General features: G+C 40.3%; 1 protein-coding gene across 4 annotated transcripts in view; it reads left to right on the top strand.

Moving 5' to 3' along the window:
* Positions 1 to 26419, top strand: part of LRRK2 (leucine rich repeat kinase 2) — a 546702-nt gene that overhangs the window by 388981 nt on the left and 131302 nt on the right. For all 4 annotated transcript variants that reach the window (XM_073619682.1, XM_073619683.1, XM_073619681.1 and 1 more), the window contains 5 exons: positions 1372 to 1460; positions 3559 to 3746; positions 14164 to 14318; positions 17361 to 17507; positions 24278 to 24469. In XM_073619682.1, coding sequence (XP_073475783.1) covers positions 1372 to 1460; positions 3559 to 3746; positions 14164 to 14318; positions 17361 to 17507; positions 24278 to 24469 — 771 coding nt within the window. The remainder of the gene's footprint in view (positions 1 to 1371; positions 1461 to 3558; positions 3747 to 14163; positions 14319 to 17360; positions 17508 to 24277; positions 24470 to 26419) is intronic.

The raw sequence follows: 26419 nt of genomic DNA, 5'->3' as shown, positions 1-26419 counted from the left end.
ATTAAAAACCGCAGAGCTGATCAAATACCACCAAAAGAACGCTATATTTGTGGGGAAAAATCGGACGTCAATTTTGTTTGTGTACAATGTCGCAAGACCGCGCAATTGTCAGTTAAAGCGACAGTGCTGTATCGTAGAAAATGGACTGATCATTAAGGGGGTAAATCCTTCTGGTGCTGAAGTGGTTGAACTACACTCAGTACCCCATAATGACAAAGTGAAAACAAAATTTTAGAAATGTCTGTGAATTTATTAAAAATAAAAAACTGAAATATCACATTAGCATAAGTATTAGCCTTTGCAACAACACTTGAAATTTGGCTCAGGTGCCTCTCCTGTCTCTTGATTGTTGCTGACACACCTCTCTATAAAAGGCCTTACATCTGACAATGTATACTGTATCAGAACAATGAGCCATGAGCTGAAAGGAGCTGCCTGCAGAGATCAAAGACAGGATTATTGTGAGGCACAGATCTGGGGAAGGCTGCGAAAAATTCTGCTGTACTGAAAGTTCCCAAAAGCACAATGGCCTCCATAATTCTTAAATGAAAAAAAAGCTTTTGCAAACTTTAAGCGGGCTTTTATGTGTGAGTAGAGGCTTCCGTCTAGCTCAGATCAGTGGAGGGAGAGCTGCAGTGATGGTTGTCCTCCTGGAATTTTGTCCCATCTCCACACAGGACTTCTGGAGCTCAGAGTAACCATCGAGTTTTTGGTCACCTCTTACTAAGGCCCTTCTCCCCTGATTGCCTAATTTGGCCAGGGGACCAGCTCTTGGAAGAGTCCTGGTTGTGCCAAACGTCTTCCATTTGAGAATTATGGAGGCCAAAGATGGGACCCGAATCTCAGTATGAGGTGATGCAGTAACTCCACTAAACTAACATGTTGGCCTCCATTGAGAATTATGGAGGCCAACATGTTAGTTTAGTGAAGGTACTGCATCAGCTCATACTGAGATTCGGCTCCCATCTTTGGATTCACCTTGGGATGCTTCTTTATGGTTTCTCCAGTATCCACCTCCGATTATCCATTTTCATTGCTTTCTATCCTACTGCCAGCTTCTTAATGAGAGGTAATGTCTATTTGTTGGCAGGAGATGGTATTCCTCTATCACTTTTATGTCAGTGCAATTTAATTTTTTTTTATTATAAAAGTGGTTTTACCTGCTTTATCCATTGTGTTATGTTTTTGTTTTTATTGTTATCAGAATAGTACTTTGATAAATGTTGTTTATTTTATGTGATTTTGTTCTTATTTTAGGTTTGAATCTAAGTGCAATTTGTGGCGCACTATTGCATGCAACTTGAGTGCTCTATGATGTGATTTAGGCTTATCATGAAGCATGGTTAATATTGTACTTGTTTATTTTCATAGGGGTGTTATTGCATTTCGAGGACCCAGCTCTTCAACTTCAAGACCTTTATTTTGTGGACCCTCAGTGGCTTTGTAAAATCATGGCACAGGTAATACATTGCAGTAGCTTGCTTTAACTCTTAGGCTAGGTTTACATTGGTGCTGTGCGATTTAATTTTTTTTTATTATTATTTTTAATCCATTTTTCAATGCGATTTTGTAGTGCAGCTGCAGTGCAACTTGGTACGTTTGTGATATGTTTTTAACCACTTCCCGTCTGCCCCATAGCAGTTTTACTACTAAAGGGTGGCTCTCCTGTGCAGAATCACGTATATATATATGTGTATATAGGTGTATATATATATATATATATATATATATATAAAGGGGGCACACGAATGCTGCCGGTGGCCCACTTCTGCTGTGAATATTCACAGCAGAAGCCGATCTGTGGGTGCCAGGCACTCGATGTCCGCCGGCACCCACCGATCGTCGGTAATACACACGGAACTGGGATCTGCCTATGTAAACCAGGCAGATCGCCGATCTGACAGGGAGGAAGGGATGGATTCTGTGTTCCTGCAAAGCAGGGACTATACTCCATCTCTTGCCCTAGTAAAAGCAGCACATACAGTACAAATAAACACTGTCTAGGCACACAGTTAACCCTCTACTAGATGTTTATCCCCTTCACAGCCAGTGTTCTTAGTGCAGTGCATATTTTTAGCACTGTATTAGAGTCACTCATTCCTGCAAAGTGTCAAGTGTCAGTGTCTGACACATGGCTGATCGCTGCCATTACTAGTATAAAAAAAAAATTCCATAAATATATCCCATAGTTTGTAGATGCTATAACATAAGCGTAAACCAATCATTATACACTTTTTACCAAAAACATGTAGCAGAATACATATTGGCCTTAAATTTATGAAGAAAATATGTTTTTTTATTGGTTGTGTTTTATAGCAGAAAGTAAAAAAATATTGTGTTTTTCTTCCTTTTTTTTTCAAAATTGTCTTTTTTTTTTTGTTGTTTATAGCGCAAAAATATAAAAAACGCAGTGGTGATCAAATACCACCCAAATAAAGCTCTATTTTGAAAAAAAATTACATACCTTTTAATTGGGTACAGTGTCGCACAACCGTGCAACAATCAATTAAATTAATGCAATGCCGTATCACAAAAAATGGCCTGGTCATGAAGGGGGGGGGGGGGTAAATAATCCAGAGTTCAAGTGGTTAATGGGTGTTTTCCAACGGCGATTCGTCATTGGTTGTTTCACCTGTAGCAGGAATGAGTCATCAGTTGTTAAGGAGCCTACACCCAAAAAAAAAAAAAAAAAATTGTGAGGTGCCCCCCAGGCCAGGAAAGGGGGATATGAGCAAGCCCCCCCACCCTATATCAGGCCACATGCCCTCAAAATGGGGGTGGTGTAGGGGCACATTGCCATGAAGATGGCAAAGTTCACCTTTTACAAAAAAATAATAAATGCACATCTTTTTGCAGACAAAAAAAAATGTGCATTTATTATTTTTACTCTGCAGCCTGTAAGGCATTGCACCTGCGATCAACAATGCTTAGATCCTACAGACTTCCAGTACACTGTCTGCCCATACATCCAATATGGGCAAACACCCTTATTGAATGGCAGGAAGAATCAATGGGCTATGAGAACACTCACCAGCACCCTCGCAGTTCATTGAGAACTACAAGCCGTCGGCCGCAAGAGGTCAATGGCACTTGTAGTTCCTTCATTGACAGTACTTTGTGAATGAATGATGTAGCTGTGTTGGCGGAGCCTTGCACGGACGTGCTGTTTTTAGATTCTGACAGAGGGTGTGGGGAGAAGATCCTAAATAAGGATGTAACATGTTCCAAAGGTAAACTTCACCTTTAAGAACCCCCCATAAATTGCATGCAAAAAACACATGTAGATGCAATTTTGATGCGTTTCAATTGAAGTCTATAGACCACAAAATTGCACTGCATTGAACCCAAGTAGCACAGAACCTTTCCCCAAAGTTGCATTCGCAGCTGCGCTTCATTGATGTGAACAAGCATCATTGGAAGCAATGTTATTTCCATTGTCTTACGATTCAGTACAACCCAAGTCACATCTGAAATTGCATCAGTGTGAACCAGGCCTTAAAGTAATAACTGCAAAACTGTCATTTTTTTAATTAATACCTTTCTCTTGCATTTCTTCAGATTTTGACCGTTAAAGTTGATGGGTGTCAGAAATATCCCAAAGGAATTATTCATTGTGTAGATGTGGAGAAATTTCTTTCCAATAAAAGAAAGTTTCCTAAAAATTACATGTCTCAGTACTTTAAGCTGTTGGAAAAATTCCAGATTGCTCTACCCCTTGGTGAAGACCAGCTTCTCATTCCAAGCAGGTATTTTAGCAAAACAAGTCCATAAATTCTTTTAGGCTGTACACGGGACATTTTTACAACCTCTCCTGCACGATTTAACGTGACAGATTTTAACCCATGTTTAAAACGTCCGTTTTGCCGCGTTTGCGTTTTAGAAGCATTTGAAAATGTTTTACTTTTTTTTCAAAATAGCCAAAAATGAAAAACACCTGTAAACGAAACGAGGCTAAACACAAGTTACCACGTTTAACCACATTTAGCCGCATTTGGCGTCTGAAACATTGGAAACTTCGGCGTCTGAACTCAATTTTTTGCCTTCAAAGAAAAGCCTATAAACACAACTGCCTAAAAACGACATGAAACAAACCTGTGTACATGTACACATAAGATGACATTGGATGAGTTCAGGGGCAGTTGAAAAAAAACATCCGACTGCCTCTGATCGTCCGTTTACCAGCAGCAGTGTACGTGAGGCCTTAGGGGTTTTTTTCACACTTTGAATCAAAAGCAGTCTTGACAATGATTGTGACAACTCGAAAAAACTGAAATAAAAAACCTGAATTGAGCTCAGCCATCCTTGTGAAAATTATATGAATTTGTTGGATCAATTAAAATAGTATTTATTAATGTAGAAAATCATATCTAACATATACAATGGTACCATACTAGACAAACTGCACACAATATGCAATTAAAAAAATAATCCACTATACAACTCCAAATATAATCTAATAAAGTGGGAAGGAAAAAAGCAGTTGATGGGACTGAGAAATTTATATTTAACATGAGTGCAATCTGCAAGAGACCAGCATTAAAGTCAAAACACTAAAGTGCAGTAGTGACTGTATCCAAGGATCAATGCCCTGAGAATCCACAATTGTGCTGTATTGGAGAGGCATTCCAACTGTGATGTCCAGTAAAAGAGCCCAAGTAGATAATGGCATGATCTATGGTGGTCCAGAGGAGGTGCAAGTGTGTTCCAAGTGAAGATGGTTGTAACTTTGGAATAACCTCCCTCACACCATAGATAAGTGTGATTGATTAGTAATGGATGGCATATAGGAGATTATCCATATGAATAGGTAGTCCTTTTGCCAAAAGATGAATATACAGCATTACAAATAACAGCTCCCTCAAATTTTTCAGCAGTCACATATATGTGGAAAGGAGATATACTTCGTCAATGTGCAAGCGAAAAATCCTTCGGTCCTTATGCTGGTCATCTGAAAAAGAGCCCAAGTAGATAGTGGCAGGATCTATGGTGGTTTCAAAGGAGGTGCAAGTATGTTCCCAGCGAAGATGGTAACTTTGGAAAACCTCCCTCACCATAGATAAGTGTGATTGATTAGCAATAAGGATGAGCGCCGACGTGTTCACACACTCCACGTGCCGAGCCCACCAGGAAGTCGGCACGGCGCTGCGCTAATCACGGGCAGTGAGACATTTTCCACATGGTGCGTGCAAACGTGATTACATCATCACAGTGCATCATCTCATCGCACATGTTGATGACGTAGCTGTATACACATATGTGATCAAACATATCACCTTTCATAGGTAATAAGGATGTTCATCCGAAAAATGTGATGGTGATTCGAAAAAATATGAGTGAAAATAAACAACAAAATATAAGTGCAGTGTCTACACACATAAATCATCTAATTAGAATAATATATATCACCCTACATCACAGCAGTGTATAGTAGTATATAAAGGAATAAAGTCCATACATAAAAAACGCTGTGCAAACTGTGGCACTGATGAGATCCCGTAGTGATTGTTACATCTGGTGGGCAATCTTCCTGCATACAGATTTCATATAGAAATAGTAAGGTGGATGCGCTTACCAGAAGGGATGGACACTCTCACCGTACGGCGGGGTGTCATAAGGGCTTGTGGATCCAGATGATCCTATGGGTGTTCACTGGAAACTCGGTGAGGCGTGCCAATGGACAGTACCAGAAACTGCATACACAGCGACTTCAGAGACGGAAACTGCATACACAGCGACTTCAGAGACTAGGTAGAATGTAGGTCATCGGATGGATGGATGGATTCACCTCTCCCAATACGCTAGTGGCCGAAAGGATGTAGTTCTCACCACGTCACAATTTCATCCACATAGGGAAAAAAAAGGGAATCTCCACATGGTGCATGAACCGATAAAAGCAGGTTTATTTGAAATCATCAGCGGTACAGCAGACGTTTCACAAGCATCAGATAAAAAAAGTTGAACAAGTGATCACAAGTTGAATAAAAATAGGATTGGAAATTAGCGTGGTAACAGAGTAACCGCAGTCTGTGTATGCAGTTTCCGGTACTGTCCATTGGCACGCCTCACCGAGTTTCCAGTGAACACCCATAGGATCATCTGGATCCACAAGCCCTTATGACACCCCGCCGTACGGTGAGAGTGTCCATCCCTACTGGTAAGCGCATCCACCTTACTATTTCTATATGAAATCTGTATGCAGGAAGATTGTCCACCAGATGTAACAATCACTACGGGATCTCATCAGTGCCACAGTTTGCACAGCGTTATCGCTAGAGTTATTTATGTATGGACTTTATTCCTTTATATACTACTATACACTGCTGTGATGTAGGGTGATATATATTATTCTAATTAGATGATTTATGTGTGTAGACACTGCACTTATATTTTGTTGTTTATTTTCACTCATATTTTTTCGAATCACCATCACATTTTTTCGGATGAACATCCTTATTACCTATGAAAGGTGATATGTTTGATTATATGTTTGTATAATCACTGAAAACGCATGTTTGATTACATGCTTGTTTAACCACAGAAAAACGCATGGTTAATGACACTTAGCGCTGCATTTATTTATTCATCACATTTTGTATACGGTTATCATACTGGTGATGCTGGCTGCTGATTTACACTTTTAAGAGAAAAATCTTTTTAGTAGCGCAACAACACATTTCTTTCTTTCCTGTATACACATGACAGCAGCTATCTGCACGCTCCGAATGTGCAACAGTGCCACCTTTGTGTGAAAAATATGTGTGAAACTTCCTGGCGGGCTCGGCACGGCGCTGTGCTAATCACGGGCAGTGAGACATTTTCCCGATGTGCGGCTGCAGAGATCGGAAATGTCTCACTGCCTGTGATTAGCGCAGCGCTGTGCCGACTTCCTGGCGGGCTCGGCACATGGAGTGTGCGAACACGCCGGAGCTCATCCTTAATTGGTAATGGATAGCACATAGTCGATTATCCATATGAATAGATAGTCCTTTCCCTGAAAGATGAATAGCAGATATTCCCTCAAATGCTTCAACAGTCACATATATGTGAAAAGGAGATATACATATCAGTCATTGTGCAAGCAGAAAATCCTTCAGTCCTTATGCTGGTCATCTGAAAAAAGTCCCATCTATAAGCCTAAATTTTTCATATGTTTGAAATTGAGAGTTGGAGGTGGAATGGATGTCCGTGCCTGACCAGTTTCGCTGATCACCGTCGGCTGTGTCAGAGGCTAAGTTTGGAATGAACTTCCCTGTCATGTGTCTCATCCAGCTCTATTAATGGCCGCAATGGCACCAAACAAGAGTCACATGGTGCGTGCAAACGTGATTACATCATCAGAGTGCATCATCTCATCGCACATGTTGATGACATAGCTGTATACACATGACAGCAGCTATCTGCACGCTCCGAATGTGCAACAGCGCCACCTATGTGTGAAAAATATTGTTTGCATCATCGCAGAGACTATAGTAGCAATAACTAATCTAGTATAGATGCTGGGTACCTTCAATATTTAAATCTTAATTAATCTATATCTATACAAGTAAAAATGAAATTGATCTAAGAGTCATAAAACAAAAAAAAGGGAAGAAGATTAAATTAAATTAGTATTGTTGTTAATGTGTCCCCTGAATTTCACTACATACATTTAACAGCTAGCCGACCAGCCGCCGCAGTTATACTGTGGCAGTTTGGCACGGCTGCGCAAATCGCCGTAGCTGTATGCCGCTCCTTTAAGACGTCATAGGGGGCTCACGCCGGCGCGTGTCCCCGGAGCCAATGCGCATGCCCGGCGGGCGTGATGTCCGTGACCTAACGAGAACGGGGATGTGTGTGTATAAACACACAAATCCCGGTTCTCTCGGGGGAGAGGAGACTGATTGTGTGTTCATACTAAGTATGAACACCGATCGGTCTACTCCCCTAGTCAGTCCCATCCACCCTACAGTGGGAACACAGTTAACCCCTTGATCGCCCCCTGGTGTTAACCCCTTCTCTGCCAGTGACATTTATACAGTAATCAGTGGCTATTTTTAGCTCTGATCGCTGTATAAATGTCAGTGGTCCCAAAATAGTGTCATAAGTGTCCGATCTGTCCGCCGCAATGTCGCAGTCCTGATAATAATCAGAGATTGCTTTACTAGTAAAAAAGTGAAAATAATAAAAATGACAAATCTATCCCCTTTTTTGTAGACACTATAACTTTTCAATATACGCTTACTGCAATTTTTTTTTTTTTTTTTACTACCAAAAATATGTAGAAGAATATATATCGGTCTAAACTAAAAAATTGTCGGTCTTTTTTTGTTTATAGCACAAAAAATAAAAACCACAGAGGTGACCAAATACCACCAACAGAAAGCTCTATTTGTGGGGAAAAAAAGGACATACATTTTGTTTGTGTACAACATCGCCTAACCGCGCAATTGTCAGTTAAAGCGACGCAGTGCAGTATCACAAAAAATGGCCTGGTCAGGAAGGAGGCCAATCCTTCCAGGGCTGAAGTGGTTAAGGAAGGGCACAAAGCTTAAACTCTCATTCAGGCCAGGTGCCTTCGTAGCTTCCAGTTCCCAAATCCATCTGGTTTCACATTGGAGAACTCTTTGATCGAAATGACCCCCTCTTGGTTCCCAAGGTATAACCTCCTGGACCCAACATTTTAGAAAACTGGGATCTCTATTGTGATGTAGGCATACATGTCTTGCCAAAGGTGCTTTTAGATGATATGTATCGATCTCATAAATATGCTCCTGAAATCGTTCCTGTACCGGCCTGATGGTTTTGCCGATATAAAACGACATACAGGAGCAAACAATAACTTATACCACTCCTGAGGTATTACTAGGGACCTTGTGTCTGCATCTCAATAATCTACCTGTTGGTAGCTGTAGAATATCGCCCTTGATCATTTTGGAGCATAACTCACAGGTACCACATCTGGTCATACCAGCCCTTGTTGACTATTGTAAGGCTTTCCATGAAATATCACTGTGTACTAGGTGGTCACTCAGTGAGCAAGTCCTCCTGTATACCAACTGTGGTCTCTGTGAGATAAATTTACTCAAAGTGTCCTCTCTCAGAAGGTGCCAATGTGAGGTGAAAATGTTCCTCCTCACATCCACCTTCTGAGAGTATTGTAGACAGTCTGGTAGAATCTGTACCTTTTATTATCCATCTCCTGTTGTTTGAAAATAAGACTCGCGTATACTGTACCTGGCTCTATTATATGCCTTTGTAAGCCACTTCTTATTGTAGCCCCTATCCTGGAATCGACCTCTAAAAACTTTTGCTTCCTTCTCAAAGTCCACCTGATCCATACAGTGGCGGCGTGCCCTTAAATATTGGCCAGTGAGTATATTTTTAATTAGGGTTTTCGGATGGTAACTACCTGCATGTAATAAACTGTTGCCGTCTTTACGATAGAGTTTAGTTCTCACATGATCCTCTTTAGTTAGCATTATCGTCAAATCTAAGAATGTAACACTATCTATTATAGTCACATGTGAAATTAAGGTTATAGGGGTTACAATCTAGACCTCCTGTAAATTTCATCAACTCCTCCTCTGATCCTGACCACAACATCAGGACATCATCGCTGTACCTTTGCCAGGACAAAATCCTGGACACGCACACCCACCCTCCTCAAACAACCAGGTTTCACAGTCCCCTAATAAGATGTTGGCATAGGCGGGAGCACATTTAGTGCCCATAGCCTTACACTGGGACTGGAAAAAAAAATTGGCATTAAATTTAAATTTGTTGTTTTTGAGGAGGAATTCCAGAAGGTCCACAATCCATCTATTGTGGGCTCTTTTTGTAAGTGATAAATAAACAAATAAATATGGTGCGCTATAATCAACCTCCCACCATACCAACTGCATAATACAGATTTTATATTCTTGATCGTGACTATAAACCCTCTAAGTGCTCAGTGTAATATTAAATATCCAAAATAAATATGAATGTGCTACAAGAAAATATTATTTGAAATATGTCTTGTGTAAAGAACAGACACTGAATATGGGGATCAGACACCCCCAAAAATGCACAAGGTTAGCCACACAAATAGGATTATATGATAAAAACAAAACAAGCAACAATAATTCCCCGCCAGTTAGTACAAGGGAACAGTCCAGCCCAGACTATCTGTTCGTCTATACTAACCAGCCGATTTTGCTTGCTGTTCCTCTCAGCTTCACCATATATATGATTTTTCACATGAAATAAAAGAAACACATCATTGCGCAATGATACAAACTTTAACCAAAGGGTCTGAATTGTAAGCCGAATCCACTCACATTTGTATAGTTAACAAGCACTTTTTGCAAAACGGTCAGATGTTTCTGAGATGACGCTCCTCACACCGCATCTGCTGTGCTGACAACCATACACATTCGATGTCGTCACTGGCTCCTCCTGACGTGTTTCGTCACATGTCAAGTGACTTTTTCAAGAGTAGCCATGTGACGAACTGAGCTCCATATTTAAGCTACTGCCAGCGTGCCGGTTACCATAGTGGCATTGGTCATCATCGGATCATCATACCATTTAGCGCGTTTAGACAATGCTTACATTTATTTGGTAAATTACGTGGTATTAAAAACAATATATCTTTTAATAATGACAATTCAATAATGTTAAAAACTGTAATTGAGAACATATAAAACGACCTGATAAAAACCTCTAGCTTATTAAAAATCTCCCTTCTGTGGCCATTTTTGGAATTACCCACATAATTACAATTTAAAACACATCAGACATATAAGCAGACTCCCTCCAGTGGTGATTAGTGGGAATCCCATTAGAGAGTCATTAGAAAACCATACTGAAATCAAGGAGATAAAATACTTATAAACCACCCAATTGGTAATTAAAAATTAGCTAAGATGATATTATTAAAAATACCAATAATCTGAAATAAATCAGTTTATATGAAAATCAATGTTCAAGCCCCTCGGAGACAGAGTACACATTTCAAAAATCCATCTGGATTCACTTTTGCTTAGTTCTCTGACTCCATTACTTCCCCTCCAGTGGGGTTTGTACTTATCAATAGCCCTAAATTTTAAACATGTAGGATCTTTATTATGGTGTGACGTGAAATGTCGTGAGACGCTGTGTTTGGGGAAGCCATTTATAATGTTCTGTATACGTTCCTGTATTCGCTTCCGCATTTAGTTCTTCCTATATACTGCAGTGAACATGAGCACTGCAGTATATATACAACCCATTCTGTTCTACACAAGATAAAATCTTTAATTGTGTATTCTTTTCGTTTCGTTGAGGTTTGTGTTCCTGCATGCCAAGCATCTTCTACAGGGAAAAAAACGTTTTCCCTGAAAAAAAGTGAATTCACTAGATTTCTTTGGTGGGTCCGGGACATTTTTTGCAACCAGGTCCCTCAAAGTGGGTGCCCGCCTATAAATAAAACGCGGTTTCTCAGGTAAAATCATTTTCAATCGTCTATCAGCTTTAAGGAGTGACCAATGCTTTTTAATAATATGTTCAACTTGTTTATGTTGAATATTAAAATTCATTATTAGAGGGATTTCTTGATATTGTTTGGCTATTCATTGTGTCTGTCCTTTAGACAAGACATATTTATAATAATTTTTTCCTGTAGCACATTCATATTTATTTTGGATATTTAATATTACACTGAGCACTTAGAGGGTTTATAGTCACGATCAAGAATCTAAAATCTGTATTATGCAGCTGGTATGGTAGGGGGTTGATTATAGCACACCATATTAATTTATTTATCAATTATTCACGGTGTCAGAACACCACTAGATTGGTTGCAGCAATACATATTACACTTATCACAGTATCTGAATATTCATATCAGCGCTTTAGTATTTTTCCACATACACTAGTTTCTTTTTGTAAGTGGCCTGCTATTACAAATTGTATTAATAGTTTGTAAGCCTCTAGTATGGGGGATAGATGAAATATAGTGCTAATATATCCAAAGTCACCAATATGGTATCTGGGGGCAATACAAGATCATGTACCAATGTAAGCAAGTATGACATATCTTTTACATATGAGAATTGGTTGGTAACAAAAGGCTGCAAAATCCTATCTATGTACTCACTCACTTTTTCCGTGAGTGCCCCCACCCCCAAGATGATCGGAGGACCAGGGGGGTCACGGATTTGTGAACTTTCGGAAGTGCATAGAATTCTGGTATTTTTGGATGTTCCACTTTAAGAAATTCAACCGTCTCTTTATCAATCAAACCATTTTGATGGGCCTGGTCAATAAGTTCAAATAGTTTTTTTCTGTCCCTTTCAAAATTTGATATCAGGAATAGGGGTGTACCACTGTCTATTGTTCAAAATGCGTTGGCACATGAAAAAATATTTTCCTCTATTCATAAGGACTATATTGCCTCCCTTATCCACGGCCTTAATCGCCAATCCACGTTCTGGCGCAGTTGTAACATTGCAGCTCTTTCTTCCTGTGATAAATTATCCTCAGGAGACCTGTGCCATGTGAGCTTCCTACTATCATTTGTAACTGCCCTCACAAAACATGCAACTCCCAAGACCACAGACAAGGGGGGAAAAGTCCTAGCCCTATTATATAGACAAACATCTTTCAGACTGGTAACTTTCCCTTTGGGGTCCTGATATTCAATTTTCTCTCCACATATTTCCAAGGCCAGGTTCAACATAAGTTCAGTAAATTGATCCTTTTTCTCTTCCTCCTGATTTACATGTCCTTCTTCCCAAAGGTTGGTCAAGTCCCTCAGAGTAGATATTTGTGTCTCATGAGACTAGACCAATCTCCTAAGGGACTTGCTTGTTTCCTTTCATGTAGAACTTGATTAACCCAATTTCCTTGCAAACAAATATACATCTTTGACCAAGTTAAACAAGTGGTCTTTCATCAAGGGGCAAAATGTCAGACCTCTACTTAAGTGATTCCTGTGCCTAGTGTATGAGTGGACAGAGTCAATATTTTTAGTTTGTCATGTGTCACAAATTTGTCCATCCCATCACGAATTTCTTCGTTATGGGTGTGACAGATAGACACATCTTGTGAGTTACTGGAGGTGTGTAGTATGGGCTTGGTAAATTGTGTACTCCTATTAGGGCTGTGGATGGGGGAGTCCTACCACACCTCCTTCTGCACCTACAACTCCCCCTCCTTCCCCATTTTTTGAGCTTAAGTTACCACTTTGAGCTTAAGTTCCATTTCCATTCATGCCATCATCCGATTGAGACATATAGTAGTTGGATTCCGTTTGTATGCTTTGTTGGTAGTATAGGCAAACCTATCCCTTTCTAGTTTCATATGTTTACTCTTCATTATATCCTTATTATTTTTTCTCTATTGTCATACAAATATCCTTCTCCTTTTGTATGCAGGTTGGATTTTGTCTAAAGGGAGCTAAAGATTCCAGAGCTTCCTGTGTTTTGTCATTGATATGACATAGTATTTGTTCATAAAAAATCTACCAGCAGTACGATCATGTTTCCGTACATTGCTGTAGGTTGTTTTCTCATTTAGTTCTGAAATCATTACTGAAAGGTAAAGGACTAAGTCCTCAAAACTACAATACTCATACTACAGGGGAGTTGGGTCCTCTAATTAAAGCTTTCAATGCTGTTATAACTGAGTGGTCTGACTTTATCTTCCAAGTTATTTGTAAATATCAAAGCAGTGAGAAACAATATGGAAACCTTCTTTAAAATCATATTCCCTATAGCCATGAAAGGGATTAGAAGACTAGTTAAATCCTAAATCCAGGTTTTCTGTCACTTTTGTTCCATCGGCGCTTATGGAGACATCCTGTCTGCTACCGCGACAAAAAAGTCAGGCTGACTGCTTCTCAACCATTCAGAGGAAGCCTTGAATTTGTATCAATAAATATTAAGCTTCCTCTTATTGGCTAGAGTGGAGATTGTAACAGCATCCACCTGCCTCTGCACCTTGCCCAGTTACAAGAAGCCATGTTTACAATGAAAAATACAAGGCTTCCTAATGCAGGCACCTCAGGACTGGTAAACTGTAATATATAATATTTTTTGTTTTTGGGTTTAGATATGTCTTTAGATGAATCTCTTAAAAGATAAATTGTGTTGGAAATGTGATGACAGACATGTGTGGTTTCTATGTCTTTAGAACTGTTTTAAGGTGTCATTTCTTTTATAGTTTATCAGATCACCGGCCTGTAATAGAACTGCCTCATTGTGAAAATTCAGAAATCATCATACGACTGTATGAGATGTCGTACTTTCCTATGGGTTTTTGGTCTAGGCTCATTACCAGACTTCTTGAAGTGTCCTCATACATGTTGTGTGGCAGAGGTTAGTCGTTTCTATTTGTATCCCAAACATTACTTATTTTGGTCATGGCTGTTTGGTCATGGACATTTAACATATAACCATAGGCATTTACCCCATTAAAACATTGGACATAAATTTTTCCTCTACTAAATTGTGATTTAATTAAAGGATAAGTGCACTTTAAGATAAAGTGAAATTCTTTTCCCTGACTTTATCCAACCCATCCTCCCCCTTCATAGATGAATACTTATCTCTATCTGATGGCCACAGCCTCCAGTGTTTGCCTACATGCAGCTCCATAGGTCTCACTCTACTGGCCTTGTTCGTGCAATTACAGCCCTATAAAATTCTATCGGGCTGTGTGCCAAGGTAAGATACAAAGTGAGACGGCCCAATAGATGTCTGTGAGGTTGAAACATGCAAGCATAACCAGGAGAGTGAGACTTGCAGCGCTAAATGTAGACAAACACCAGAGGTTGTGGTTGTGAGATCAAGGTAAGTACGTGTCTGTATGGGGGGGGAGGGGGGCGTTGGTTTAGGTCAGGGCAAAAAGGATAATAACACCTTGTCTTAAAGTGCACTTATCCTTTAAAGGTAAACTATAGTGAAAAAAGGGGGCAGCCATTGCTGATTTCCTTCTAAAAATGCTAATTGCTAGATTATAATGTGTATCTTCTGGCTTGAGTACTTTTAAAGTCACTGATCAAAAAAGGTGTATGCAGATCAGGGAAAAAAAAAAAAAAAAAAATCAGAAGTCCGTAACTGAACCGTAAATGTGTGATACATCCTGTGCTATTATAGTCGGTGGCCGTATTCCTATTTCTTCATACTCTTCACACACCTTGAGTGCTATTGATTATAATAGCACAGATCTTTTCATGGATTTCGCTTGCATTTTTACATAATAAAGGCATGGATGGCAGAGAGAGAGAGATAATTTTGCCCCTGTACAGATCATTAGTAAGACCTTATCTGGAATATGTAGTTCAGTTTTGGGCGCCAGTTCATAAAAAGGATATCGGGGGAACTGGAGAAAGTGCAGAGCAACCAAACTAATAAGAGGCATGGAGGAGCTCAGCTATGAAGAACGATTAGCTGAACTGAATTTATTCTCTCTTGAGAAGAGGAGATTTTTGTGAAGTGGAAGGAAAATGATAAATGGTTTTCATTTTTTTTTACAAACATCTGCACTGTGTGGCGTGCATTTGTATTCATCCCCCCTGAGCCAATACTTTGTAGAACCACCTTTTGCTGCAGTTACAGCTGCAAGTCTTTTGGATATGTCTCTACCAGCTTTGCACATCTAGAGAGTGAAATTTTTACCCATTCTTTGCAAAATAGCTCTAGCTTTGTCAGATTGGATAGAGAGCGTCTGAACAGCAATTTTCAAGTCTTGCCACAGATTCTCAATTGGATTTAGGTCTGGACTTTGACTGGGCCATTCTAACACATGAATATGCTTTGATCTAAACCAGGGATATGCAATTAGCGGACCTCCAGCTGTTGCAAAACTACAAGATCCATCATGCCTCTGCCTCTGGGTGTCATGCTTGTGGCTGTCAGAATCTTGCTAGGCCTCATGGGAGTTGTAGTTCTGCAACAGCTGGAGGTCTGCTAATTGCACATCCCTGACCTAAACCATTCCATTGTAGCTCTGGCTGTATGTTTAGGGTTGTTGTCCTGCTGGAAGATGAATCTCCGCCCCAGTCTCAAGTCTTTTGCAGACTCTAACAGGTTTTCTTCTAAGATTGCCCTGTATTTGGCTCCATCCAGCTTCCCTGTCCCTGCTGAAGAAAAGCATCCCACAACATGATGCTGCCACCACCACGTTTCACAGTGGGGATGGTGTGTTCAGGGTGATGTGCAGTGTTTGTTTTCTGCCACACACAGCGTTTTGCTTTTGCTTCTGAAGGCATTTGGTTTCTCTAGATTTTAGTTAGGGGTATCAGATTAGGGGGCTCAATACAACTGCGTGCCACACTTTTCAGATATTTATTTGTAAAAAAAATTACAACCATTTATCATTTTCCTTCCACTTCTCAATTATGTGCCAATTTGTGTTGGTCTATCACATAAAATCCCAATAAAATACATTTACATTTTTGGATGTAACATGACAAAATGTGTAAAATTTAAAGGGATATGAATACTTTTTCAAGGCACTGTATAAATACATAAGTGTCCATATAGTGAACTTGTTGAGTTATTCACTTTAAGGTCATCACAGGAGGACAAGGGGGGCACTCTTTTTATGTCTGGAGGAAAAGAGATTTCATCTCCAAATACGGAAAGGCTTCTAAACAGTAAGAGCTGTGAAAATGTGGAATAGACTCCCTCAAGAGGTGGTTCTGGCCAGCTCAGTAGATTGTTTTAAGAAAGGCCTTGATTCTTTCCTAGATGCAAATAATTTAACTGGATACTAACATTTATAGGTAAAGTTGATTAATGGAATATCTGATTGCTTCTTGGGGGATCAGGAAGGAACTTTTTCCCCTGTTGAAGCAAATTGAATCATGCTTTATTGGGGTTTATTGTCTTCCTCTGGATCAACTGTGGGTATAGGATTGTATATTTTTTTTTTGCCCTAGTATTGGTTGAACTGGATGGGACTTTTTTCAACCAGACTAACTATGTAACTATAATCTTAACTTCTATTTTTTTTACCAAGTAAAAACACTGTAAATGCAAAAGGAGATATTGCCTGTACCAGGTTTATAAATAGAGGAAACGAGTAAAAATTATATTTAACATGAATAAAATTGTAAATGGTTAGCATACATTTGTAAATATGGTCTTGCAGATAGAGTCAAACTATTATACTGCTTTACTCATGAACATCCTACATTGAGGTGGTCAGCCAATGTTGGTAAAAGTACTACTGAACCTCTTGTTTCAAATTAACTTAGTCTTGCAGCAGATAAAGTTTACATTTTTAACTGTGATTATGAACTGTGATTCTCTAGTATTGCATATGCAAAAAATATTGATGCTTTTCATAAATGTAGTATTCAACAGTGGCATATTAACAAACAAACTTTTGTGTTTTGACATGTATAACTATAGAGCGAGCACAGCGTCCCAACAGAATGTATTGGAGACAGGGTATCTATCTGAATTGGTCACCAGAAGCCTACTGCTTAGTTGAGTCTGCAAGTCTAAACAGCAGTCCAAACAGTTTTCTAAAAATCACTGTTCCATCTGGAAGGAAAGGTAAATCAAGGATCTATTAAATACCTGATATGTACCAGCATATTGATGGAATGAAGATATTTAAATAGATATATCTGGATTTAAAGTGTCATTGAACCTAGACTATGAAACATTCTCATTACATGCTATATCAGAGTGTTCCTACTTACAGAGCCACTAAAGCATTTGTTTTATGTAGAGTGAACTATACCTGGTTATATCTGCATTCAGCTGCCCCTCCTATCTTCTCTTTGTCCCCATTACAGCCTGAAATTATGCAGACCAGCTGGTGTCCTCTACGGAGAATGCTGCAATTTCAGTTCCCTTCTAAGCCCTTCAATGCCTCCTTTTTCTCATCTGTGCAGCCCATGTGACTATAGAGTCACATATGTGCGCATATACACAGTGGTAAATTACACTTCCCTCTCTTCCTCCCTCCCTTCTCCTCCATGTCCTCATATTGCTAAACACTGTGGGGGCGGGCTATAGTATGCTGATTAACCACTTGAGCCCCGGACCATTATGCTGCCTAAGGACCAGAGGTCTTTTTCCAATTTGGCCCTGCGTCGCTTTAACTGCTAATTGCGCGGTCATGCAATGCTGTACCCAAACGAAATTTGCGTCCTTTTCTTCCCACAAATAGAGCTTTCTTTTGATGGTATTTGATCACCTCTGCGGTTTTTATTTTTTGCGCTATAAACGGAAAAAGACCAAAAATTTTGAAAAAAAATGATATTTTCTACTTTTTGTTATAAAAAAAAATCCAATAAACTCAATTTTAGTCATACATTTAGGCCAAAATGTATTCGGCCACATGTCTTTGGTAAAAAAAAATGGCAATAAGCGTATATTTATTGGTTTGCGCAAAAGTTATAGCGTCTACAAACTAGGGTACATTTTCTGGAATTTACACAGCTTTTAGTTTATGACTGCCTATGTCATTTCTTGAGGTGCTAAAATGGCAGGGCAGTACAAACCCCCCCCCAAATGACCCCATTTTAGAAAGTAGACACCCCAAGGAAATTGCTGAGAGGCATGTTGAACCCATTGAATATTTATTTTTGTCCCAAGTGATTGAATAATGACAAAAAAAAAAAAAAATTTTTTTACAAAAAGTTGTCACTAAATGATATATTGCTCACACAGGCCATGGGCCTATGTGGAATTGCACCCCAAAATACATTCAGCTGATTCTCCTGAATATGGGGATACCACATGTGTGGGACTTTTTGGGAGCCTAGCCGCGTACGGGGCCCCGAAAACCAATCACCGCCTTCAGGATTTCTAAGGGTGTAAATTTTTGATTTCACTCTTCACTGCCTATCACAGTTTCGGAGGCCATGGAATGCCCAGGTGGCACAAAACCCCCCAAATGACCCCATTTTGGAAAGTAGACACCCCAAGCTATTTGCTGAGAGGCATGGTGAGTATTTTGCAGCTCTCATTTGTTTTTGAAAATGAAGAAAGACAAGAAAAAACATTTTTTTTTTTTCTTTTTTCAATTTTCAAAACTTTGTGACAAAAGGTGAGGTCTGCAAAATACTCACTATACCTCTCAGCAAATAGCTTTGGGTGTCTACTTTCCAAAATGGGGTAATTTGGGGGGGTTTTGTGCCACCTGGGCATTCCATGGCCTCCGAAACTGTGATAGGCAGTGAAGAGTGAAATCAAAAATTCACTCCCTTAGAAAGCCTGAAGGCGGTGCTTGGTTTTCGGGGTCCCGTACGAGGCTAGGCTCCCAAAAAGTCTCACACATGTGATATCCCCGTACTCAGGAGAAGCAGCAGAATGTATTTTGGGGTGTAATTTCACATATTCCCATGGCATGTTTGAGCAATATATCATTTAGTGACAACTTTGTGCAAAAAAAAAAAAAAAAAATGTGTCTCTTTCCCGCAACTTGTGTCGCAATATAAAATATTCCATGGACTCGACATGACTCTCAGCAAATAGCTTGGGGTGTCTACTTTCCAAAATGGGGTCATTTGGGGTGTTTTGAACTGTCCTGGCATTTTATGCACAACATCTAGAAGCTTATGTCACACATCACCCACTCTTCTAACCACTTGAAGACAAAGCCCTTTCTGACACTTTTTGTTTGCATGAAAAAGTTATTTTTTTTGCAAGAAAATTACTTTGAACCCCCAAACATTATATATTTTTTTAAAGCAAATGCCCTACAGATTAAAATGGTGGGTGTTTCATTTTTTTTTTTTTTCACACAGTATTTGCGCAGTGATTTTTCAAACGCATTTTTTGGGGAAAAAACACACTTTTTTAAATTTTAATGCACTAAAACACACTATATTGCCCAAATGTTTGATGAAATAAAAAAGATGATCTTAGGCCGAGTACATGGATACCAAACATGACATGCTTTACAATTGCGCACAAACCTGCAGTGGCAACAAAATAAATACATTTTTAAAAGCCTTTAAAAACCGTTACAGGTTACCACTTTAGATTTACAGAGGAGGTCTACTGCAAAAATTGCTGCCCTCGATCTGACCTTCGCGGTGATACCTCACATGCATGGTGCAATTGTGTTTACGTTTGACGACAGACCACCGCTTGCGTTCGCCTTAGTGCGAGAGCAGGGGGCGACAGGGGTGCTTTTTTTTTTTTTTCTTTATTATTTTTTTGCTTTTTTATCTTATTTTTAAACTGTTCCTTTTATTTTTTTTTTTTTTTTTTAATCATTTTTATTGTTATCTCGGGGAATGTAAATATCCCCTATGATAGCAATAGGTAGTGACAGGTACTCTTTTTTGAAAAAATTGGGGTCTATTAGACCCTAGATCTCTCCTCTGCCCTCAAAGCATCTGACCACACCAAGATCGGTGTGATAAAATGCTTCCCCAATTTCCCAATGGCGCTATTTACATCCGGCGAAATCTAAGTCATAAAATGCTCGTAGCTTCTGGTTTCTTAGGCCATAGAGATGTTTGGAGCCACTCTGGTCTCTGATCAGCTCTATGGTCAGCTGGCTGAATCACCGGATGCATTCTCAGGTTCCCTGTTGAACCAGGAGAGCCAGAGAAAAACACGGAAGATGGGGGGGGGCATTCCCTCCCACGGCTTGTAAAAGCAGTCTAGAGGCTAATTAGCCGCTACGATTGCTTTTACATGAAAGCCGACTGCTGGCTGAAAAGAATGATACCAAGATGATACCTAAACCTGCAGGCATCATTCTGGTATAACCACTCAAAGTCGTGAATGGCGTACCTGAAGACAAAAAAATGGTTAACAATAAAGCACAGTAAACGGTAACGTATAAAAAATTGCATACCTGAAAAACAAACATGATAAAACATAATAACAATAAAACATTGCAGAATAGAATACAGTAAAAAAGAGCAGAACAATAGAGAGAGAATAGAGAGAGAGAGAACAATAAAACGACAACTATTTTTTTTTATTTTATATATTTTTTTTTTTTTTTTTTTTTACACTTTTTTTGTAACTAACTTTTATAACTGTAACCGGTTCCAGGTTCGGGTCTCTCAAAATGCGATGGCATCTTGGGAGACCCTGTGAAAGTGTGCCTAGTCTGTGCAATGCTGTACCCTACGCTAATACTCAATTAGTGAATGGTAGCGTTCAAAACATTCACCAATGCAAAGACCAGGATTGTCAGGACAGGAGGGACAATAATAGGGGGTGTCACGCCTATATCCGCGCTTGCTGCAGACACGACATCTTTTTTGGGGGGGTTCGTTGGGTAGGGGTACTCGGGAGGACATAAAGAAAATGCCTTTTATGCAGCCGACTGCATTTGTTTGGGGATGTGAATGGGGGAAGTACGGGCGCTGCAGAAGTGGTGGGTTCCCAATTAGGATTGGCGAATGCAGCAGGAAGGGCATTATGGGCACGACGGGCATGTGTTTGTCTTTTTGGTGGCAGCGGGACACTACTTGTGCTTGCCACCTCACCAGCTTGAACTGCACTTATGGGACTCGCCACGTCACCAAGTGTTACTGCAGCGCTGGTTTGACTACGACCGGAGTTTACTAGGCCGCTGGTGCTTGCCAGTTCACCAAAATGCTACCAAAAAAACTGTTAGCGATCGCAGGGATCAGGCCTGACTCTGCGAACGCTGCAGTTATGTGTTTAGTGTTTTGTAAGTGACAGTGATCGATCGATACTGCACTTGGGTGGGCTGGGCCGGGCGGAGGGGCAAAACGCAGGTGCTAGCAGGTATCTGGGCTGATCTCACTAACACTGCGTTTTTGGGAACCCTAAACTGCTGGGGATGCTAGTATAGATCTGATTGGATCAGATATTGATCCGATCAGATACTATACTACTAAGGGAGGTGTATGCTGTGTGCGTGGGTGTTAGCGGTACTGGCGCTAACCTGATGCTGCCTGGGGCTGGTGCTTGCCAGTTCACCAAAATGCTACCAAAAAAACTGTTAGCGATCGCAGGGATCAGGCCTGACTCTGCGAACGCTGCAGTTATGCATTTAGTGTTTTGTAAGTGTCGGTGATCGATCGATACTGCACTTGGGTGGGCTGGGCTGGGCCGGGCGGAGGGGCAAAACGCAGGTGCTAGCAGGTATCTGGGCTGATCCCGCTAACGCTGCGTTTTTGGGAACCCTAAACTGCTGGGGACGCTAGTTTAGATCTGATCGGATCAGATATTGATCCGTTCAGATACTATACCACTAAGGGAGGTGTACGGTGCGTGCGTGGGTGTTAGCGGTACTGGCGCTAACCTGACGCTGCTTGGGGCTGGTGCTTGCCAGTTCACCAAAATGCTACCAAAAAAACTGTTAGCGATCGCAGGGATCAGGCCTGACTCTGTGAACGCTGCAGTTATGCGTTTAGTGTTTTGTAAGTGACAGTGATCGATCGATACTGCACTTGGGTGGGCTTGGCTGGGCTAGGCCGGGCGGAGGGGCAAAACGCAGGTGCTAGCAGGTATCTGGGCTGATCCCACTAACACTGCCTTTTTGGGAACCCTAAACTGCTGGGGACGCTAGTATAGATCTGATCGGATCAGATATTGATCCGTTCAGATACTATACCACTAAGGGAGGCGTATGCTGCGTGCGCGGGTGTTAGCGGTACTGGCGCTAATATGACGCTGCCTGGGGTGACGCATATCACCGCCGGGCGATCAGGGGGCTAAACCTTTATTCGGTAATAAACGGCGGGTGCCCTGACACTATTAAAAATATAAAAAAATTAACGAACTAACCAGCGCCACCCGTAACACTTATACGGTGATCAGTGGTGAAAGGGTTAACTAGGGGGCAATCAAGGGGTTAAAACATTTATTAGGTAGTATATGGGGGTCCCTGTCGCTATAAAACGCTGACGGCGAACCTAAATATTTACCTCCCTAACTAGCGTCACCAGCGACACTAATACAGTGATCAGAAAAATGATCGCTGTATGACACTGGTGATGGGGGGTGATCAAGGGGTTAAAACTTTATTAGGGGGGGTTAGGGGGGTACCCTAGACCTAAAGGGGGCTAACAGTAACTGTCCCACCACAGTAACTGTCACAAACTGACACCATGCAGTAATCGGGAAAAAAAAAAAAAAAAACTGCTTGGTGTCAATTTGTGACGGGGGGGAGGGGTGATCGGGGGGGATAGGGGGTGTTTTGTGTGCCTGGCATGTTCTACTGTGTGTGTGTAGTGTTTGTGCACTCACATTGATGTCTTCTCTCCTCGGCGCCAGAACGGAAAATACCGAGCCGAGGAGAGATGACATAATTTCCTTTGCTGCTGTTTAGCATACAGCAGCAAAGGAATGTTCCCATTGGCCAGCGGCGATCGTGAGGGGGGGGGCCACGAACGGATGGCCTCCCCCTCACCTCCGATCGCCGGGGGACAAAAGAGGACTGCCTCGGGCACCGGGGGCCCCCCACCCGCGGGAGGCAAATCACGTGTATGTACGTGATTTTGCCTGCCCGTGCCGCCTTGCCGATGTACATCGGCGTGAGGCGGTCCTTAAGTAGTTAATTGCATTCACTAAGAAACGCACAAAAAAGCTTAGTTTTAATACAAATCAGTATTAAATATATCTCACGTAATTGCTAATACCTGTAAAGTAAAAAAAAGAGCCTTGAATGCAGATGTGGTCTGAAAGTTAGTGTCAATCATCTTTTACTCCCTCTACACCATGTTAATGTACAAAAATACCTATTTGATGTTCAAAAAAGATTTATTGGGTGCCGTAAAACAGTTATTTGATATTTATATTCTAATTAAAATTGCTCCTTCTTTTTTTTTTTTGGTCATGTGACGGGCACAGCACCAATCAGGGCTGGTCATACACAGACTCACACAGTAGATAGCATATATCAGCAGAGTAATAGAAGCCCCTCTCATGGATCTTCCCTGCAAATGCCAAAGAACCTGAAAGGTCATGTGACCACACAACAGTGCTGCAGAAATAGTACATAGAGAATTTTGAGATAAATCATATCATGTCACTGTATTTTGTTTTTATGTGAATGAATTATGACAAATGACACATCTCTGTTTAGTATCTCTTTAAGAGAAAGTATTATATATTTTCATTGAGCACATCTACTGAGTTATCTTTGTGAAGATTTTCAATTATACAGGTCATGGTATAACTAGGAATAGTAACATTAAACGGGACTGGTTCCGGTATGTTGAAGACTTTAAGTGGCTTCCTCATCTCAAATGAAACATACCCCAGCATTTATAGCCACATGGACAACTCAGTCACCTAAATCCAATCACTGTGGTCTTAAGAAATCTTTTCTTTATAAGCTGGTGTGATATTTAAATCTGTATCTTTATTTTTAGGTTGTATTTTACTGGGACACGTTGTGGATCATATTGATTCTCTTATGGAGGAATGGTTTCCAGGTTTGCTGGAAACTGATATTTCTGGAGAATGTGAAACATTGCTGAAAAAATGGGCATTGTACAGCTTTGATGATGGCCAAGAGCACAAAAAAATTCTACTGTCTGATCTTCAAGCAAAAGCTGAGGAAGGTAAGCCATTAATATGTTAGGATACTATTTATTTTCTAGTCAAGCCATCTTCTTCTGTCTGGTGAACATACTGAACAAGAGCATCTGCTCAACATAGGCAGCCATAAATACAGCTTAGAAACCTACTTTTAATGTTGTTCAGATCTTATTACAGAAATTCTATTCACTTCTGTTCTAATGTGTGAAAATGGCCCCAGTAAGGACACAAACAGCAGTGAAAGCTTGACAAAAACAACAAAAAAGGCAATAATAGTTCACATGTAATTATCTGACATTTTTCATTTTCAATATTCAAGCATCCCCTAGTGCTGGTTTACATATAACCATTGACACCCTTCTTCCCCGGATCAGTTCACAGGCTAAAGTTTTGATGACTGTTAACCTAAAAGTATGTTTTTGGAAAGTGGAAGTAAAGCTGTGCAAACACAGAATATGTATTTGTATTCCAGGATGGATTCAAACAAAAGATACAAAGCTGCAGAGCAAGCACAATCACTTACCCACCATGCTTTTGCATGATGACATAATAAACAAATGTATATGATAAAATACCCTCGTTTAAGTTTTATGTATTATACCCACTTCATCTCTGTGGATCCTATTTTACAATGGCCAGTGCCATAACCTCCTATTTATCACCATGCCTGGTGCTAGATTCAAGGAATGAATAAGTATTTTAAAAGAAGCTATCTATTCTTGTTGCAAAATTTTTCTCTTTAGAAATGATTTCAGCTTGAACTATCATTTAGATTATGGAGAACATACTAATTCTAAAGCTCAGAAAGGTAAATATTGCAGCACTAACCAAGCAAATAAATAAATGAAAGGGGTGGTGGAGAAAAATAATGCAACATATCAGAAATACAAAGTGTCCAATAAATGTACATAAACTCAGTGAATGAGTAACCAAACACCAGGGGGGCCTGGAAAATGTGAAACTATATATACAGGTGTGTGGGTTATAGTACAATCAAGGCTGATCTTCTAGTGAAGGGTGGTGAAGACCCGAACACTGTTAGATTTCGTGGACATCAAAGATATTGCATCATCAATAATAAAGAAGTGCGTGTGCCCTTACCGGAATGGGTGGACTCCTATGTCAGCGACATGGAGTCATACAGACATGGTGCCACAAATGGCCAAAGTATGGAGCTCAGCAGGGTCCAGGACTTCCAGGGTGGGATCCAGAAAAGACACAGAAAACCTCAAATCCTTGGTGCATCAAACTGGATCTTGATGGTAGGATCAACAGGACTGTGGAGCCACTCTCAGCGAAGCATTATGTGGAAAAAGAAAATGCTTCCACATGGTGTAGATCAAAAAAGATGGTATTTTATTTCTAAAAACCAGCATATAAGTATAAAAGTGATCACAAAAATAAAAACTGGGCAATGTGGAGAGCGATAAGCCTAAAGAATCTTTCGACTTTTCGACCAATAGATCTTCAACAGCGTCTCTTTTCTGGATCCCACCCTGGAAGTCCTGGACCCTGCTGAGCTCCATACTTTGGCCATTTGTGGCACCATGTCTGTATGACTCCCATGTCGCTGACATAGGAGTCCACCCATTCCGGTAAGGGCACACGCACTTCTTTATTATTGATGATGCAATATCTTTGATGTCCACCATATCTAAGGCCGGCCATACATTATACAATTTTCTTGTGCAACTTTCCTTTAGATTTACCAAAAATATCTAATAGGAGTTTAAACCTAAACACTTTCAATTTGCATGCAATCAGGCAGGCCATTCTATTACACAGTTGAAGGTAAATCTAAAGAAAATTGAATAAGAAAATTGTATGGTGTATGGCCAGCTTAACAGTGTTCGGGTCTTCACCACTCTTCACTAGAAGATCAGCCTTGATTGGACTATAACCCATACACCTGTATATATATTTTTTCACATTTTCCAGGGCCCCCTGGTGTTTGGTTACTCATTCACTGAGTT

The sequence above is a fragment of the Aquarana catesbeiana genome, linkage group LG03 (assembly GCF_042186555.1).
Source record: "Aquarana catesbeiana isolate 2022-GZ linkage group LG03, ASM4218655v1, whole genome shotgun sequence".
Lineage (NCBI taxonomy): Eukaryota > Metazoa > Chordata > Amphibia > Anura > Ranidae > Aquarana > Aquarana catesbeiana.
This window is presented reverse-complemented; position numbering and strand designations above follow the sequence as displayed.